This window comes from Anolis sagrei, chromosome 2, assembly GCF_037176765.1.
Source record: "Anolis sagrei isolate rAnoSag1 chromosome 2, rAnoSag1.mat, whole genome shotgun sequence".
Lineage (NCBI taxonomy): Eukaryota > Metazoa > Chordata > Lepidosauria > Squamata > Dactyloidae > Anolis > Anolis sagrei.
In genome coordinates, this window is record NC_090022.1 from 211,092,530 (window position 1) to 211,110,284 (window position 17,755).

At 38.3% G+C, this 17,755-nt stretch overlaps 1 protein-coding gene across 2 annotated transcripts in view; it reads left to right on the top strand.

The window, feature by feature from the left end:
• Positions 1–13,940, top strand: part of MLLT3 (MLLT3 super elongation complex subunit) — a 148,049-nt gene extending 134,109 nt beyond the window's left edge. For both annotated transcript variants that reach the window (XM_060762444.2, XM_060762445.2), the window contains 5 exons: positions 1,533–1,668; positions 2,459–2,555; positions 5,297–5,368; positions 5,980–6,051; positions 10,608–13,940. In XM_060762444.2, the coding sequence (XP_060618427.2) occupies positions 1,533–1,668; positions 2,459–2,555; positions 5,297–5,368; positions 5,980–6,051; positions 10,608–10,739 (509 nt within the window). In that variant the 3' untranslated portion in view covers positions 10,740–13,940. The remainder of the gene's footprint in view (positions 1–1,532; positions 1,669–2,458; positions 2,556–5,296; positions 5,369–5,979; positions 6,052–10,607) is intronic.
• Positions 13,941–17,755: the final 3,815 nt, after the last annotated feature.

Sequence of the window (17,755 nt, forward strand, 5' to 3'; positions counted from 1 at the left end):
CAGACTTCCAATATTAAAAGTTTCCTTTTAATATTGGAAGCACCAAATTCTCAATCCGCAGTGCACAGTGTCTGTATGCAAATCCTTTTTGCATAAATACATTTGTGAAAGAAGGAAAGGATTTGCTGTCAAAGTGGGCTTGATTGAGCTACTGTCTTTTTCTCCCACTTCCTTCTTTGTGGAATAGAAATAATGATGACAGTATCATCATCATTCATTCTAAAAAATATTGTGAGGGTGAATCTCATCCTTAATTAACGAAATTAGAAATAATTTCATTTACTTTATCCTTTTTTATTTTTGATTAGGGAATTTGGTTATTGATTGGACTGGAATTTTCTAAGATGATACATCCCTCTGTACATTAAATGAAGACCTGCAGATTAGATCTGGGCTATTATTTATATCTTCCATCACAATAATAACTTCACAGTTAGCATATTTTCATATTTGTGATTAGTCTTCAGTGGAAATCCAGACTAAGCTTGAAGACTAAGGGCACTGCTCACGTGAGCAAATATTCTACACTACTTCCATCAGTGTGTTTCATTGGCCAAGCTCTATATTTTCAGAAAAATTCATTGGCCAAGCAATATATTTTCAGAAAAATTGTATTCTGAAAAGAGTCATGTCATTGCACAACTCCATCCTGATTCTGTCTTTGGTATCCATTTCATAAAATCCATTTCCTAGAGAGCAGCCATGTTTTCAGATATACAAAAAGACATATCCTTTTGTGAAAAATCTATTTAACAACAATTTTAATACTTCACATTTAGGAGCCTAAATCCTAAATCTGCTCTCTTAATACAACTTTATTAATTGAAGCAGGATTAGGATCTCTGTTCAGTTCTAGGATAAAGATAGGTCTTTGCCAGTGGCATTGACACAGTTTATATGTATGAAACTAGCAAAGAGCTTGCTTGACCTGACATTGACCTTAGAATAAAGAAGACAGCTAAATCTAAGTAGATCAAAAACAGGCAGACAAAGAATGCCTTGGCCAGAGCAAGTTGCAATCACAATGATTTATTAGACTATGATTTTCAATACATGGATTAACCTAACAAAGTGTACTATTACTAGTAGCCTCTTTTAGATCTTTTTAGATATAAGATACTCGTAATAAGATAGGTCTTTTCAGATGTACTCGTAATAATAACTTTCGATGATTTCAAAAAATAAAATCTTCTTTTCTTTAAGATGCGTTCCACTCTCCGAAAGCCAGCTTACGTTGCTTAACATTCCAAGGGGGCTAATTCTGCAACCACTTAAGGAGCTAATCTCTTTGTTGTCGCAAATAATCCTGTTTTAAGTCAACTGCTCATTGAATAAATTTACTTTTGTTTAAGCATTTGCTACACACACACCCTCCCCCTTGAATTACACCTTTTGTTTAACAGCCAAGTCCTCTTTCTCGCTTTCTTAAAAGCTGTTGGGACCTGTTTAGTTATAGAGCGGAACAATAGTTAGACTTGCATGGGAATTCCCCTTGTTGATTTGAGTTTCATTTTGGTTTTTTTGTTCACCAGGTCCTTTGAGGTCTATAATGAAAGATCTGCATTATTCTGATGATAATGAAGATGAATCTGATGAAGCAGATGAGAATGACAATGACTCTGAGATGGAGAGACCTTTAAATACTCATGGAGGAAGCAGGGGTCGCAGGTGAGGGTTTGAAAAGTAAATAGAAAACAAATTCCAAATGATCCATAGGCTGAAGAATTGAGCCAAAGACAATAGTCTACCACCTGAGACAGAGATCAGAGCAAACATTCAGCAGGTTCACAGACAAACAATGTACTTACAGGGTGGGGGAAGCATATAGATAAACAAGGATTGTCTAGGAGGTTGAACATCTTTGGAAGGAGTCTAGGCAGTCAGTGTAAGATATAAACTGGGGTTGTTTTATACAATGCTTTATACTCTCCTAATTATGTGGTTCAGAAAAATATGCCATGAACACACATGCAGCCACATCTTTAACTTGCCCGTGACCATGAGGTCATCATAAATCCACAGGCAACTTGAAGGCACATAATATATACACATAGAGGCATTGCTCTCCTGCTTAGTTTTTATTCCCAATGTGCTATTCTTATGCATGAGATGTAAACCATGATATGCAGCTTATGAAAACATTAATCAAGTTTGTTACTTGGCTCTTTGTTTCTGATCTCATTGTTTATATTCCTGTTAGTGGGATCTGGACACCATTGATGCAATTCAGACTGATTTCACTTGGCTCTTCATTTCTTATCTCCTAAGATTATTGCCAATTTTTTTCAGTTTTCTCTCTGTGATTGTGAGGACATCTCCCCCACCTTTGGAAATAAAATCTAGGTTGAATTATAAAACAGGCTGCAGACAGCATACAACTACCTTTGTGTCTTAGTCTTAGTCACTGTATATTGCTTGCTTCAGGAAAATTGTAATACCCCTTTCTTTCTTGTCTCAGGGTTAGCTTAAGTGATGGAAGCGACAGTGACAGCAGTTCAGCATCATCGCCACTACGCCATGAACCTCCGCCTTTATTAAAAACCAATAACAACCAGGTACTTGCTTGTGGTGTGATGGCCACAGTCGTGATCACTTTATTTTTCATTGAATTGCTTTCCTTTCCTCAGTCTTGGGGAGCTAATTACAGAGTGAATTTGAACAAACTGGTCAAGGACAGGTTTATTGTCTATGCTTGAGCACTGTGCAAGTTTACTCTGCAGTATTTGTAGAGCTGCAGAGCAGGGCTATGTCCTTGCTCTTTGTCTTCATGGGTGCTAAGATAATTATAGGATTTTGACATCAACTAATTTGTATAATTTAATATACACACATTATTTGCTTGAAGAGAGAACTAAAGTGATGCTGCTGTCATAATTTACCCATATCTATTAACTGAAGCTTGTTCAAATAAATGCCCTAGAATGCCAGTCACACAGCGTCCTAGATTATGTAGGTGCCTGTCTCCAGTTTAGACATTCAAGCCCTTATGACTATGTAGGGAGCCGTATCTAGTGATGCAATCCCATTGCCCTTCAACATAAAGACATACCTTTATCTGGCTTGCATATGGAAGGCTTTTGTTTCTAATGGCCTATACCTAAATGCAGAGCTAACCCTAATCCCCCCTCCCCCATTTTTTCTGGCTACAATACTGGCTAAATGCATGCCCCAGAGTGATGTGACTCATCTTGCCTAGCCCGTAACAACAGAATTTAATGAGAATAATGCTGAAATTCATAGAGGACTGAAAAGTCGTAATGTACATTACCTTACCAATCACTCCAACAAAACTCAGTACATTCCTTATAGAGACCGTGGTGGTGCAGTGAGTTAAACTGCTAAGCTGCAGAACTTGCTGACTGGAAGGTCGGCGGTTCGAATCCATGGGACGGAGTGAGCTCCCATTCCTTATAATTAAAACTTTAGCCAGCAGTTTGAATTAATGATTAGTTATGAAATGTTACTGAATGAAATTTCAGTACAGTAGTGAGAGTACCAATAACTGTGAATTGAAGAACTATTTTTAATTTCAAATTATTGAAGAAAATGCAATTGCTTACTGACTATCATTTACCCATCCCATTACATTATACTAGTAAGGCTTCTGACTTCAGTTCCAAATGCTGCATTTTATTCAACTGAGATTCCCAAGACTGCTTCTTAATTTGTTACTCCATTTTGGGGGTGGACGGACAAGATTTACAGTCATCCATTTTGGTTTTCTACAGCTCAGCCTGAACCTAGGTTGAAATATACAAGATAGTGGATGGTGTATTTTCAGCATAAATGTAAAGAGGGTCTGATAGCTACGCAAAAGCACATTCTCAAATACAACTCTTGATTAGTTAATCTTCATAAACTCTAAATTGACAATTTTATGAAAAATGATTTGAACCAATGTTTATAGTGATCACAATCCTGCATTTTTAAAGACGAGGAGCTAGTGATGACATGAATGAATCAGGCATCGTGGTTCCAACTTATCAGGGTATACTTTCATATCAGCGAAAATGACTTGAGATTCAGTACTTCTCAAACAGAAATAACTCATGCCTGAAGCAGCATTTCAGCAAATGACATGTTGTCAAGTCATTTTAGATCTATATTTAAATCAGTTTAATCAGCAGCTCATTTTCAGGCTTTATGCATTCCCGGCATTCCATAGAAATACACCTTATATCAATGAAACATATTAGTTGTGATCAGTGGAAAATATTGTTCATTTCACTAAAATGTAGGAACTTTTGCTAGATATCAGACCCGGAGGGACTCGGAGTGGATTACAGTCTTACATATGTAAGGCAGACATTCAATGCCTTTTTACACAGTAAACAACAACATACAATACACAGACGGAGGCAAAAGCCTTCCCCTTTCATCTCCGGCATCTGGAGATGATGCCCAACTCTGGCCATGGGGAGGTGCTCTTGTTGCATTTTTCCGTACTGAGGAGACTTGTCCATAGACCTCTCTGATCATGTTGCCAGCATGTCTGCATGGGGCACCATTTTTACCTCCCCGCCGAGGTGGTACCTATTGATCTACTCACATTACATGCTTTCGATCTGCTAAATAGGCAGAAGCTAGGACCAACAGCTGGGAGCTCACCCCAACTCACGGCTTCATACTGCTAACTCTCCAGTCAGCATATTTAGCCCGCTGGGCTACCATGGCCCCAATACCAACATATGGCATATGTTCTGTATGTCAAAAATTAGAGCTAATAGGAAAAAACTGGTGCCATTTTTGTAACCAGCAGGTTAAGTATACACAGAAGCAGGTATAACATTTGAGGTAACACAAAAGTGTAATCACTTTAGTGTAAATTAAATTGAAGTTAAATTTTGAGTGATAGATTTCATCATTAAAGCCTAACTGGCATCCACTTTGGGCTATTCAGACTTTTGTTTATCAAGGAGCTGTAACATGCCTTGGATTTGAAGCAAATCTCCAATAACTTGTCATATTTATGCATAAATAGTCAAAAGTGTTGTTAAATGATATGGATTCAGTATGTTGGATGTCAGCATTACTTCTGTAATGATAATTTCATGTATGAATGTTTTGCCTACTGCTGTTTATTTAGTCAAAGACTTTCCTAAAGACTTTGCCAGTGTTTAAGGATAGATAGATTATTTTATTTTATTTTCCGATGTAAATTGCATGCATTATGGTATTTGACAGAAGGCAGAAGTTCGTCAGATAAATTGAACACTCAATGTGCTTGGACAATAAAAACATTTGATTATGAAATTACAAATCGCCCTCTGTCATGCGGTTTTGTTTTGTTTTCCAGATTCTAGAAGTAAAGAGTCCTATAAAACAGAGTAAATCTGATAAGCAGATAAAGAATGGGGATTGTGATAAGGTAAATAAGAAGTGGTCTCTCTTCTACTTCTTCAGCAGGTTTGGATCCAGAGTTAGTCATACTTAGAGTATACCTATTAAACTTAACAGAACTTAAGTTACATTACTAAAGGACACCTGAACCTTTTCGTAACACCCACAAAAAAGAATGTGTTTCTTTTCCCTTCTGCCCTACAGTCCTGGCAGCTGATCAAAATGGAAATTTTCCTGCTCTATGATTTCAATTTCAGGACATAAAAAGGGCTGCTGCTCTCCACTTCCATCAATAAATATCCAGCATTTAAATATCTGTGCCCATCAAATGTCCAGGTTTTAAAGTCCCATTGATTTCAGTGGATCTTTTCTAAGTATGACTAAATAAGTGGATCCACGCCATCATTGCTCTAGAATCTATATGTAAAATCTATTTCAGTATATCAGAAAATAATTCAGCATATTAGTCTATCTTCATCATACTGTTTCTTCTACGTTTTAATCTGATTAGTTGAACATATTATATATCATTTTGTTTTAGATGAAATAGTCACAAATATTTTCTGTGCATAGCTCTCTGAGTTCTACATGTTAACAAGTGTGTTTTATTTCTTTTAATTTGTGATGGCTTATTCCCAGGCTTATCTTGACGAACTAGTTGAGCTCCACAGAAGGTTAATGACATTAAGGGAAAGACATGTGCTGCAACAGGTGAGAAAACATCATATTTGTCAACATCAAGAAACCAGACCTGATCTTATAGCAGAATTTTGATAACCCATCAGTGTACATTTCAACAGATATAAGCATATCTTGATTAGTCTCAGAGTATATTTGTTGAACCAATTGTTGAATGGTCAGTCAACATATTGGTAAATCCCATCATTTCAATGGATCTACTGTACTTGAAATAAACAATAAAATTCAAATTATAATCTATATTATAAATTATAAACATATAGGATAATTTCTCTATATGTTCTAAGTTATAACAGATTTTCACAGTATTTTGAATTCAGGGATTATAAATTGAGTTTAGTTCGAAAATTGAATTTAGTATTATTTCAATGATTATTCATGGGATTTGTATTATTAATTGTGCCAAATTCAACCGCTATTTTATTGAAATGTTTGTTCTCACCATAGCATAGCAGCATAGCCTTTTAAAGCATTAATTTTAAGTTCCCTTGTGAGAAAGAAAAGTACTAATGGTTAGGATGTCAGAGTTTCTTTTCCAAAACCAGCACCTGAGAACTGCTTTAGAATGTATATTTTGTCAATAAGAACTTTTATTTATATATTTATCATACTGCTTTCATGCATGTATTATGCACATTGCATAGAGGAAAAGATCTATTTATTGACACCTACAGGAGACCTGATGCACTCTCATTATCACATTTTATTATCAGACTAGCTTGGGTCCCTGCGTTGCCTGGGTTACTTGAAAAAGTCATTTTTTAATTGTACAAAATGGTTAAGGTTGTGGTTGAACTACAACTTTCATCATGCCAGGTTAACCCCGAGAAACTCCATGAGTACTTAATTTGTTATGTTGGGCACGTTTGCTCTAGATGCATCATCGGTGGAGTTCAGTGTAGGGTAAACGACAACTCCCATTATGGTGAGCCAGTCCTCTCAAACCCCTCCAAGTAGGTTGAGTTAGTCATGGCCAAGTTTGGTCCAGGTCCACAATTGGTAGAGGTCACATTTTCTCTGATTGAGGGTGAACTACAATTCCCAGAAAGGAAGGTCAGTTCCCCCAAACCCCCTCAGTAATCAAATTTCAGCATATCAGGTATGTGTGCCAAGTTTGGTCCAGATCCATCGGTGTTTGTGTTCACAGTGTTCTCTGGATGTAAGTTAGCTACAACTCCCCCAAATTAAGGCGAATTTTCCCCAAAGACCTCCAGTATTTTTCCTTGGTCGTGGGGGTTCTGTGTGCCAAGTTAGTTCCAGGTCCATCTTTGGTGAAGTTCAGAGTGATCTTAGATTACAGGTGAACTATACATCCCAGTACCTACAATTCCTATAAATCATGGGAATTCTCAGCAAACCTCTCTAGTATGTTCGGTTTCTGATCAATTCCTCTGTTTGTTGTGTGCCATAGAAAAGAATAGGAAAGGGTTAAGGGAGAGGCAGTGGGTGGCATCATGCAAATTCCACACCAATGGAAAGAGTAAGAAACACTGGGATGCCTGTGGTGGAAGAAACATATAAAATCTAGGATGAAATTGTCCCTCTATGAAAGTCTTCACTTGGGAGGTGGGCAGTATGGTGTTTGTGGAGGGCATTGGCAGGGCTCTTGGACATGTTCACGACACTCACTATAACTTACAATGTCATTGGAAGGATGGCCTTTGTTGTCTCCTCCGTAGTGAAAGCTATAGCTGTTTGTGGAGACAGGAACTTGTTTCTGTAAGTGGACACCCCAGCCACATACACATATACATATTTTCACTTTTATTATGTGGATAGATAGATAGATTATAGATATTAAAATAATAAATATTGGTCATTTATAACAAACTAGTCTTGCACCTTTCCAACAAAACTACCTAAAACCCCTTTTTTGATTAGGGATTTTAGAAAGAAAGAAAGTCAAATACATAATAAAAGCTTTTAAGGCAGCTCTGTGGAATCAGAGAAGATGAACTATTTCAACTTTCTGGAAAGGTTAAAGGAAAAGGTATGCCATTAGTTAAACCCAAGCCTTTATGTATACATTCTTCTCAAAAAAGCATTAAAAGGGCTAGGGCATGATAGATGGCAATGAAATGGAGGGAGAGTGACATTGTGTAAACAGAACTGTACATTAAAACAATAAAGTACAGCATACTTCATCAAGAACAAATAAGACTTCCTTGGATCTCGCATCCAGGCTCTGCAGTTAAAGTATTTTAATGTTGTGTTTTTAACATTAGTAATCAGAAAGCCTGACAGCTATAACCTTAAATCTTTTTTCCTCAACTTTTTTTCAGTAGATTAAGAACACGAGTGCTAATATTAAAGGCATTAACATGATTCCTCTTGGCAGGCAGTCAAGAATGCCCCTAAAGCTTTCTTGGCGATATCTGGAGGGATTTTGTGCCTCCATTAAAACTGGGGGGTTCATCTCCCTCCAATGTACCAGGTGGCCTCCGCACTGCAGCTGTATTTCTAAGGAGCCCCGATGAAGAATGGGGTTCAAATGTTCATGCTGCTCTTCGTTGGGAGCTTTAAAAGTTTAGATAGCGATCAACAAATGAGATTTTATTTCTCATCTCTTTTAAGAGCATCACATTGCTTTAAAATGCATCTGTTAACACTTCCTAACCACTTTCGAATTCCTCAGATTTATTATCATGGGAGTTAAGGGAAGGCCCCATTTTGGCACAGTATCACAAAAAGACCTATCGACTATAGTTCTCTTTTGAGGGGAAAAAATCACTTTGGAGAGTTTTTCTGAAATTCTTCATGAACTGGTTTGTTTAGTCAGTGAAACATGCACTAGGAATTACATTCCTAACCCACAAAAGGAAACCTAGGATTTATAGATTGTCCATATGGCACTATGGTTAATGTTGCATTGCAGGGCTGCCGTTCTGAACAAAGTTGTTTCTCAGCAGGATGGCATATTCAATTTTTAAGCAACGTCCACGTTTTGCATTAGAATGGATTGGAATTTTATTACCTCTTGCTGATCTAGAGGCACATTGGGATGTGGTGGCCAAAATAAACAGGGTTAATCTCGAGCATTATTGTGATCCAAAGAGCTGCTTCATTGCCGTCGTCTGCCGGCACTCCACTCTTTTCCCTTACCACAGCTGCTCTCTAATCTCTTAACCACATTTCCTCTTCCATGATATTTAATATTTTTACTCAAAAGTGTCATGAATATGCAGGCCCAACCCTAGCATTCTTCCCAAGCTTAGTTTTCCTCTCTTTTTTCACTTGCCAAAAACAAATGAGCACAAAGACTGGGCTCAGCCAAATCGTCTCTTTCTCTCAGTTGCATACTCAGCACATGGTTTCCCTGTCCCATCTATTTTTAAGCAAGCAAAGGCCTACATATCCTAAAAGCACCAGATCCCACCTGATTTTGGAAGCTAAGCAGAGTAAGCCCAGATTAGTACTTGGATACGATCACCCTCATCATCAAAAGAGATCACTCATAGTATGATTGTCTTCCAGAGGTACAGTCTTAGCAATGGATTCATAAATGATTGTGAAAACCTATACTGGATCCACATGGTCTTTCACAATGAGGGCATAGATTTCCAAATGGAAGGCAGATAGGAAGACCACCAATGAATACCAGGTGCTTTAGGCTATAAGTCAAATGAAGGAACTGGCTAGACTACTTCTGACAGTTCCTTTGAAATCCATAGGATTGTCATAGGCCAACAAGCATCTTAAAGGCACAAACACACAAAGGAGGAGGAAAGCTTTCTTCAGTGGATGTGATTTAGGTTGATTGTTGGTGGCAATGGAATGGACAACTGTGATGAAAGAACATTAGATACCCTTGTTAGCTGTTTAAAGACATTTATTCTGTTATTTAATTGCAGTGATATTCTAGGCTACAGGAGCCCAATTGATATGTTACCTGTTTGGGTTTAAGATCACGAAGTTTGTGGAGGATGCTAGCTCCTCCGTCCTCCACTCCAACCTGTGGGTCCCCAAATGTTTTGGCCTTCAATTCCGAGAAACCCTGACAGCTGGTAAACTAGCTGGGATTTCTGGGAGTTGTAGGCCAAAATACCTGGAGACCCACAGATTGTTTAGTCAGTGAAACATGCACTAGGAATTACAGTATGTATGCACCCACTGATATAGAGTTTGAGGAGGAAAACTTCTTGTCTGTAGAAAACCATGGATTTAAATCATATGATCAACTTCCACAGGCTGATAAGATTTTCTTATCCATACAGAGAGAGGAATGGAACCAACAACAGAGGTAGAAGGACTAGCACCCTTTCCTTTCATGCTTATTAATCTGCAGTAGTTAACATATGAATAGGGATAACATAAAACATATACACATTGGATGCACAGAGTAGAGACAAGAATCTGGAATGCTATTTTGGTATCTCCGTAAGGTAGAGGAAAGACTGACCCTTGGAATAACAGTAGAGTCTATGAATGGCTTTGGAATTTCCTAAAGCATTAGATAACAGTGAGGAAATTAACAAGGCATTTTCCTTAGCAGAATAGCCTACAAGAGAAACAAGATTTACATGTACAATTATAACCTTTCCTTTTTCCTCTTTTTTTGTGAATGACAGATTGTAAACCTTATAGAAGAAACGGGACATTTCCACATCACAAACACAACGTTTGACTTTGACCTTTGCTCACTGGACAAAACTACAGTTAGAAAATTACAGAGTTACCTGGAAACATCTGGAGCATCCTGAGGACATCATTCCCGACTGCATCAATAACTGTGCTCTCTTTTTTGAAAAAAAAGAAATAAAACATTCAGAACGATGCAGCCAGGCTGGTGCAAAAACAAAAAACTAGAACCCAACAACAACCAACTCTCTTCAGCTTTATTTTTAGTTAAAGCCAGTCGTCATCTCTTGATAAAGGAGAAGTAAAGTGACAAGCCTCAGAGGATTTGCTCTTTTCACCAAGGAAACGCTCTGGAAGAGTTAGCCTGGATAGCCTTGAAAAAAAAAACACTTAATGAATGTGTATGGTATCATGTATCTCCCTCTGTGGTCTTCTAGGCCACAAGGTGAATGCATGTTCAACACACTGCCTTATTACATAACTGATCTATTTATTATTACATATTCATATCCTAAAGTCCTTGAGGGAATGACACTACCAGATGTTTCGAGTTCTTGTGTCCCGCATACGCTCCTTTGATGCAACGCCACCATCGTCGCAACCCTTCCAACCTTGCTCTTGTTTCAATGCCACTTTTTCTGACCTCTTTCTTGTCTGTTTTACAATCCTATCATTCTGTTCCCATTTCTGCAGTTCTCCCGATGGGATACCCAGTTGGGGAGGGGTATGAAAATTGTGTATGCACCCACATGCGTGTACACATACACAGAAGCACACTCTCTGCTGCAGCAGCAGAATGGCCACCCAGACTGTAATTGTGTATTGATCTTGAACCATGGTAGGAAATTCACCAGATAGGATCATGACTTGTTTTCTAGCCTTAGTCAATAAACCAGTAGAACTTTTATTAATGAAGAAAGTGTTACTGTATACTGTTGTGAATCCGGAATTGTTTTTGCCATCGACTTTTTCTGCGTCTGTTTTAATGTTATGTTAGATATCTATAAAAGTGAAAGCACTCTAGAAGTTTGCCATAAAAGAGAGAGAGAGAGAGAGAGAGAGAAACATTTGTCCCGTTCTCTATGAACATATTGTAGAAAATACTTAAATTTGGAGCTATTTATTACTAGGAGTTCCAGCACTCGTCTGCCCAGATGTGCAGTTCAGTTTCTTTTGTTATAAAAATATAGAATTGGTTCTTTGCTCATGCAATTTATGGTCTGTGTTTAGATCCTGGTTTCAGCACTGTTTCTATCTAAAGAAAACCTTTGTTTGTTTGTTTGTTTAAGCAATTAAAACATGTTGAGAAATTGTTTCTAAATTTCAGTACCTGTTCAATGCTCTACATTCATGAATAGTAGGTCTCTCAACACAACTAACGAAATTAGTTGATTAGGCACATTCATTTTAATTGATTCATCAATGCAGTTTGCATTAGTTTTTCGATAATCCTGAAAAATAACTCTACTTTGTCTATTTTTAGATGATTTACACAGGTATCATACCAGCTGCCATTTTAAAATACCTAGATTCTCCTGTACTGGAGAAGGAGCTCCATATTTTTAAGATGGCACCTGTTACCCAGAGTATTTACTTAGGGACTTCTGTTACAAAATAATGTATTTTAATAGTCTGCACAAGATTTTGAGATGTGTCTTGAACGTATTCTTAACCTGTTTTTCTAAATGATTAATCAGTTAAGACCGCACTTCCCTACTTTTCAAAATAATTTCTTTTCCATTAAAATGGTGGTTCTCACCCTGTGGGTCCCCAGGTGATTTGGCCTACAACTCCCAGAAATCCCAACCACTTTTCCAGCTGTTAAGATTTCTGGAAGTTGAAGGCCAAAACATCTGGGGACCCACAGGGTGAGAACTACTGCATTAAAACAAGCATGGGCAACCTTCAGCCCTCCAGGTGTTTTGAACTTCAACTCTCACAATTCCTAACAGCCAGTAGACTGTTAGGTATTGTGGGAGTTGAAATTCCCGGCTGTTAGGAATTGTGAGAGTTGAAGTCCAAAACACCTGCAGGACCGAAGTTTGCTCATGTCTGCATTTAAAATTATTTTAGAAAACCTTTGCAGAAAAGAAGGGAAGAAAAGACAAAAAAAAATCATTCAAAAGCTATTAAAATCCAAATTTCATGAAAGATTTGGCTTTAGAAATACTTCTGAGTCTGAAAAATTGATCAGCCTCAGGAAAGGTTTGTGTTTGAGAGGCCATCATACTTCCAATCTCTGCTTGCTTGCAGACATCCATTGACTGTGTCATCCAGTTGCAGAAGTATCGTGTTGTTCTACATACATGGTTCTGTGCAGTATGTACAACTAGGTTCCTAGTAGGGATACTTTTTCATAATCCAATGGGATTTCTTAACACTGTTTCTTTAAGTCCAAAGAAATTATTTCCTTTTTTTTTTGTACGTGCGTGAATGTGTGTTTCTGTTCCTTTCTTTCTTTTTTAAATTAAAATGTTGTTTGACCATAATCTATGGAAAGTCTTCCTCAGGCTTCCAAAAGAACAAGTGTACTTTTCTTCAGTAATGTTATGACTCTTATTGATGATTGGCATGAAACATACTTGAAGCGTTATGTTTTTTTAAAGTCCACATGTTAATTGATGTGCAATTGTTGGGGTGAGAGGTTTTTGAAATCTCTTGACATCAGACATATGATGTGATGTTGGAGTATGGAGGGGGGTGTTTGAGTGGGGTCTTTTTTACATTTTTGTTAGCATTTTTATATAAAACGTTTGAAAAATGTAAAGGCTAACTTTCACTTTTTGAAATAGCACACATGTGATATGTTTCATTTCAAGTTGACCACAAAAACATGTGCTGGGAGGGGGGGTCCATGTTGACTTTTCTAACTAAATTTTGTGGCAAAACTCTTAAGAGGTTGGAAGGAACACAGACTGGCATAACTTTGAATATGTATTGGGCAGGTCACTGTTTTTATTTTGTTTTGTTTTGTTTTTTGAAAACCAGGCAGAATATGTCCTTTGAGCCACAAAGAAGAGTAGCTGATGTACAGAATTTGTGGGGGTGGAGGGTTTAACTATGTAAAGGGAATATAACTGCAATTACAGTAGACTCTTAACTCTGACTTGCATGTAGTCTCATCAGTCATCCTTATAAAATGTTAGTTCTCTAGTTTGGTGAGAATGAGGATGGAATAAACACATTTCAGCTGCATTTGTGTGTTGAAAGTGAAGAGTGTTTTCCACAAAATTCTGGTAGAATAAGAGCTGGTAAGTGGTGTCCTTTAAAAATACTTTAGTTATTTTGTATGCTGAAACAAAATAAATCCTTTTTTCCAATTACTTTCAAATAGTCATATTTCTCTGACATGGAACACACCCTTTCAGGTGCATGGAAGATCAATATTTTCCAGCTGGTTAACACATTAACACACATGCTTGCACTTGTCTTTCAAGTGCAAGAGTGACTATTTAATCTGAATGAAATTTCAGCCCAGAATCTGTTTTCAGTGCCTTGGTTCCCATCTACACTGACCGTTCAATACAGTTTCAAACTGGTACTGTGCAAATGATTCCATAGGAAATCCTGGAACCACTTTGAGACCTGGATGGTGATAACACAAACCACAGAGCACTGATGTGCATTAACGGCTTTCTTTTGCTCACTTGTGTGGGAATTTGTCTGGCGGCTGCAGAATGAAGCTAACTGAATAACATTAAGCAGTCAGTGTAGATCAGTAGTTCCCAACCTTTTTTTGACCAGGAACCACTTTGACCAGGGACCACTTTCCAAAATTAGTACCAAAGGGGTTACAAATCAGTTCTTGGTCAACTTTCAATTTGGTTTGGTTATTTGGAGTGCTGATTCAAAAGATTTCATTGGATAGACCACATCAGCTCTAGTTTCTGATACAGAACATATGCCATCCAGTAGTCACATCTGCTTGCCCACAGAAAACCATATTTAATAAGCCTTGGCACTATAAGAGGGCTTCGCGAGACCAGTCGCTCTTGTTGCAATGGTGTAGTAATGGTGAGGCCGCGGACCATATTTTCATTTTTGCGGACCACTGGTGGTCCATGGACCACAAGTTGTGAATCTCTGGTGTAAATAGAGCCTAAGTTCTGCCCTTGGAGCTGTGATGGCAGAAATGGATAACTTCAAGCATGTACAGACTACAAGCAAAACTCACTGGTCTCATGGTGTGTGTTTCACAAGATTCTAACCCTGGGCATTTCTCTCCCTTCCCTCCACCTTTCCCTCTTTCTTCCCGGTGTTATTGGACTACAACTCATAAACCATGGAAACTGCAGTTTGGGGCTTTCGGAAGTCTAAATAACCAAGTTTGAGAACCAGTGTTTATAGTAATATACTGCTTTGATGGGAATTGATGGTTCATGTTTAATTTAATGCCATACTACATAGGTTGGAGCTGCATTAACATCATGATTACAAATTTAAGAAACAAAGAACTACTGTATTTAGTCATGTATAAGTTTAAAACATACTAGGCAAAAATTGGCTCCCAAAATCTGGATCAATTTATCCATGGGCCAAGGACAGTACTGTACCTTGACTCTTATCAAAGGAAGAACCATTCCCTTCTCTGAGCAGAGTGTGAAAAGACAAGAGCTTAGTCCATCCCTGGAGAACCTGAAAGAAGCACTACCCCTCTCTAGATTCTTCAATGCAGTGCCATTTTCAGCCCCTATGAATTCATGGTTGGGGAAACCGCAGTGACAGAGAGGGACAATTGGCCCCTGAGGTAGCACTTGCTAAAGAAAGGAGCAAATAAATAAATGCCTTCTCTTGCACTATTTTGCCCTGTTATACCGCACCGTTTTTAATCCATTGCAAATATGGCCTAATTGCCATGTAAATGGCAATTCTTTACTGCATCTTGATGAAAATCTGACTCAAAGTCTGTACAGTAAAGTTTTTAACCCCATGTTCCTATTAAGATCTTGAAAGGAGGCACGGTTTCAGTCAAAAAAAAAAGGGGGGGGGGATTACCAACCATATTTCTTTCAAAATGCCTACCACTACTTTGAAAGAGATTCCTTGCCATATTTTTTTAAAAGCTGTATATGCTCCATTCAAGGATGGGGGGGGGGGGGGGGAGAGAGAGAAGAAATAAATCAAAAGGGAAGAGAAGAAAAGAGGAGGGGAAGGGAGTGAGTTGCACTAAAAGCCAGGCTGTTCAAGTAATAACGGTTGTAACGCTGATATTGATTTGGGCACCAAGCAGACATTCCTAGCCCATGTGGTTTGTGTATTCCTGTCTGGGTGGGTGGTCTGCTTTGAGTGGAGAGGGGATGCTGCGGAAAGGCAGCAAGATGGGTTTGGTTTCTGAGCAGCGGAGGAAAGTTGCAAAGCTGAGCTGTATCAAAGATCCTCCAGGATAGTGGAGGCTTCTTCTCTGCTCTGTACCACACCAAGCCCTCACCGATCCATTTGAATATTGGGCTTCAATAAGGCTCACAGTGGACATTTTGTGTGCAACGGCTAATCATTATAATAATTATAATGGACAACTGCAAGGCAATGCATTGTGTCCCATTTACTTTTCCCTGTCTGTGGAGTAAATAATCTCCCTTCAAAGGGCTATTTTGTACGGATGAGGAGGGGAGAAAGCCCCTGTTTCAAGTTCATTCTGCATTAGCACATCATTATCAAAAGCTTCCCTTAACATCGAAGCATGTTATAGAAAGAGCTGGGTGAATGCCACACAAGATGGGGCAATCTCCAAAGGCTAGAGGTTTATAGCCTGTCTCTAACCAGAGGGCTTTTCCGTTTATTGAGTCCTTGAAATATTTCCCTCTCCTAAATGCAGCAAAGCTTACCAGCAATGAAATGCGTGTTCTTGTAAAACAGCAAAGTGAAGTGAATAGGGAAGGATGGTTGTGATGACACACTACATTCTTGTTCCTTCAGTGTCAGTTTTCATTAGTTGCTATTTTTGCAACAAATGCAAATATCCAAATAAGTCCCATGTGTGTTCATGTTCATTAGAACATCATGTCTCATAGTCATGTTGCGATGAGGCATTGGAAAGCAGTATCTGTTATTTTATTTTTACATGTTTTATATATTTTTATATTTGAATCTCTCCTTTACTCAAGTATAAAATTCAAGGCAGCATCAATGGGATGAAGGATTGGCTCTACACTGTACAATGAATGCAGTTTGACACCACTTTCAGTGCCATGTCTCAATGCTATGGGATCCTGGGATTTGCAGTTTGTGGAGGTTCTAGCACGCTTTGTCAGAGAAGGCTAAAGGCCTTGTAAAACTAGAACTCTCATGATTCCATAGCACTGAGACATGGCTGTAAAAGTGGTGTCAAACTGCATTAATGCCATAGCGTAGATGCATCCACAATCTCCCATTCAGAAATGGTCTTGTTTTACCAAGCCTGCTTAGGTTTTTTTAAGCAAATTTGATGTCTCATCTGTTTCCAAACTATATAGTAAAGGTATTGTCCTCTCCCTTTCTTTTGCACAGTTGTCAACATATGCTATTGTTGGAAATGACAACCTTCTTCAAGCTATTGTGGAAGGCTTTCTTGGCCGAAATCAATGGGTTGTTGTAGGTTTTTCGGGCTGCATGGCCATGTTCTAGAAGCATTCTCTCCTAACATTTAGCCTCCATCTGTGGCAAGCATCCTCAGAGGTTGTGCCTTCTTCAAGCTTTCTCTAGTAATGTTTATCTATGATCCTGTTGCTTACTGTTTCCTGTATGTATGTTCTGATATGCAGCTTCCTTTACTCTATGGTTCCTGAGAAATTATAAAAGGGGCTGCAAACCACATGATCACTACAGACTACTTCAGATTACAGACTATTTGAGATGTCAGATCACACACTTGCTTCCTGTTTTGCTATAAGAGATGTCTTTGTGTCAGATAGCACAAAGAATAATCTCAAACATATCTGAAACTGGACTGATAAGTTTTGTACCTGTGTATGCTAACAACTGAAAGCATTGCTTAGCTTAAATATATCTGGTTGTTTACCATACCACAAGAGAAGATTCTTCTCTGAAGGGTTTTTGGTTCTTCTCTGAAAGGTCACACTTTTCTAAAAGGTATGGTATCCAAGAGGTGTTCTCCAAAAGGTAATGAATGCCATTTTCCACAAGCTATTGCACAGAAGTT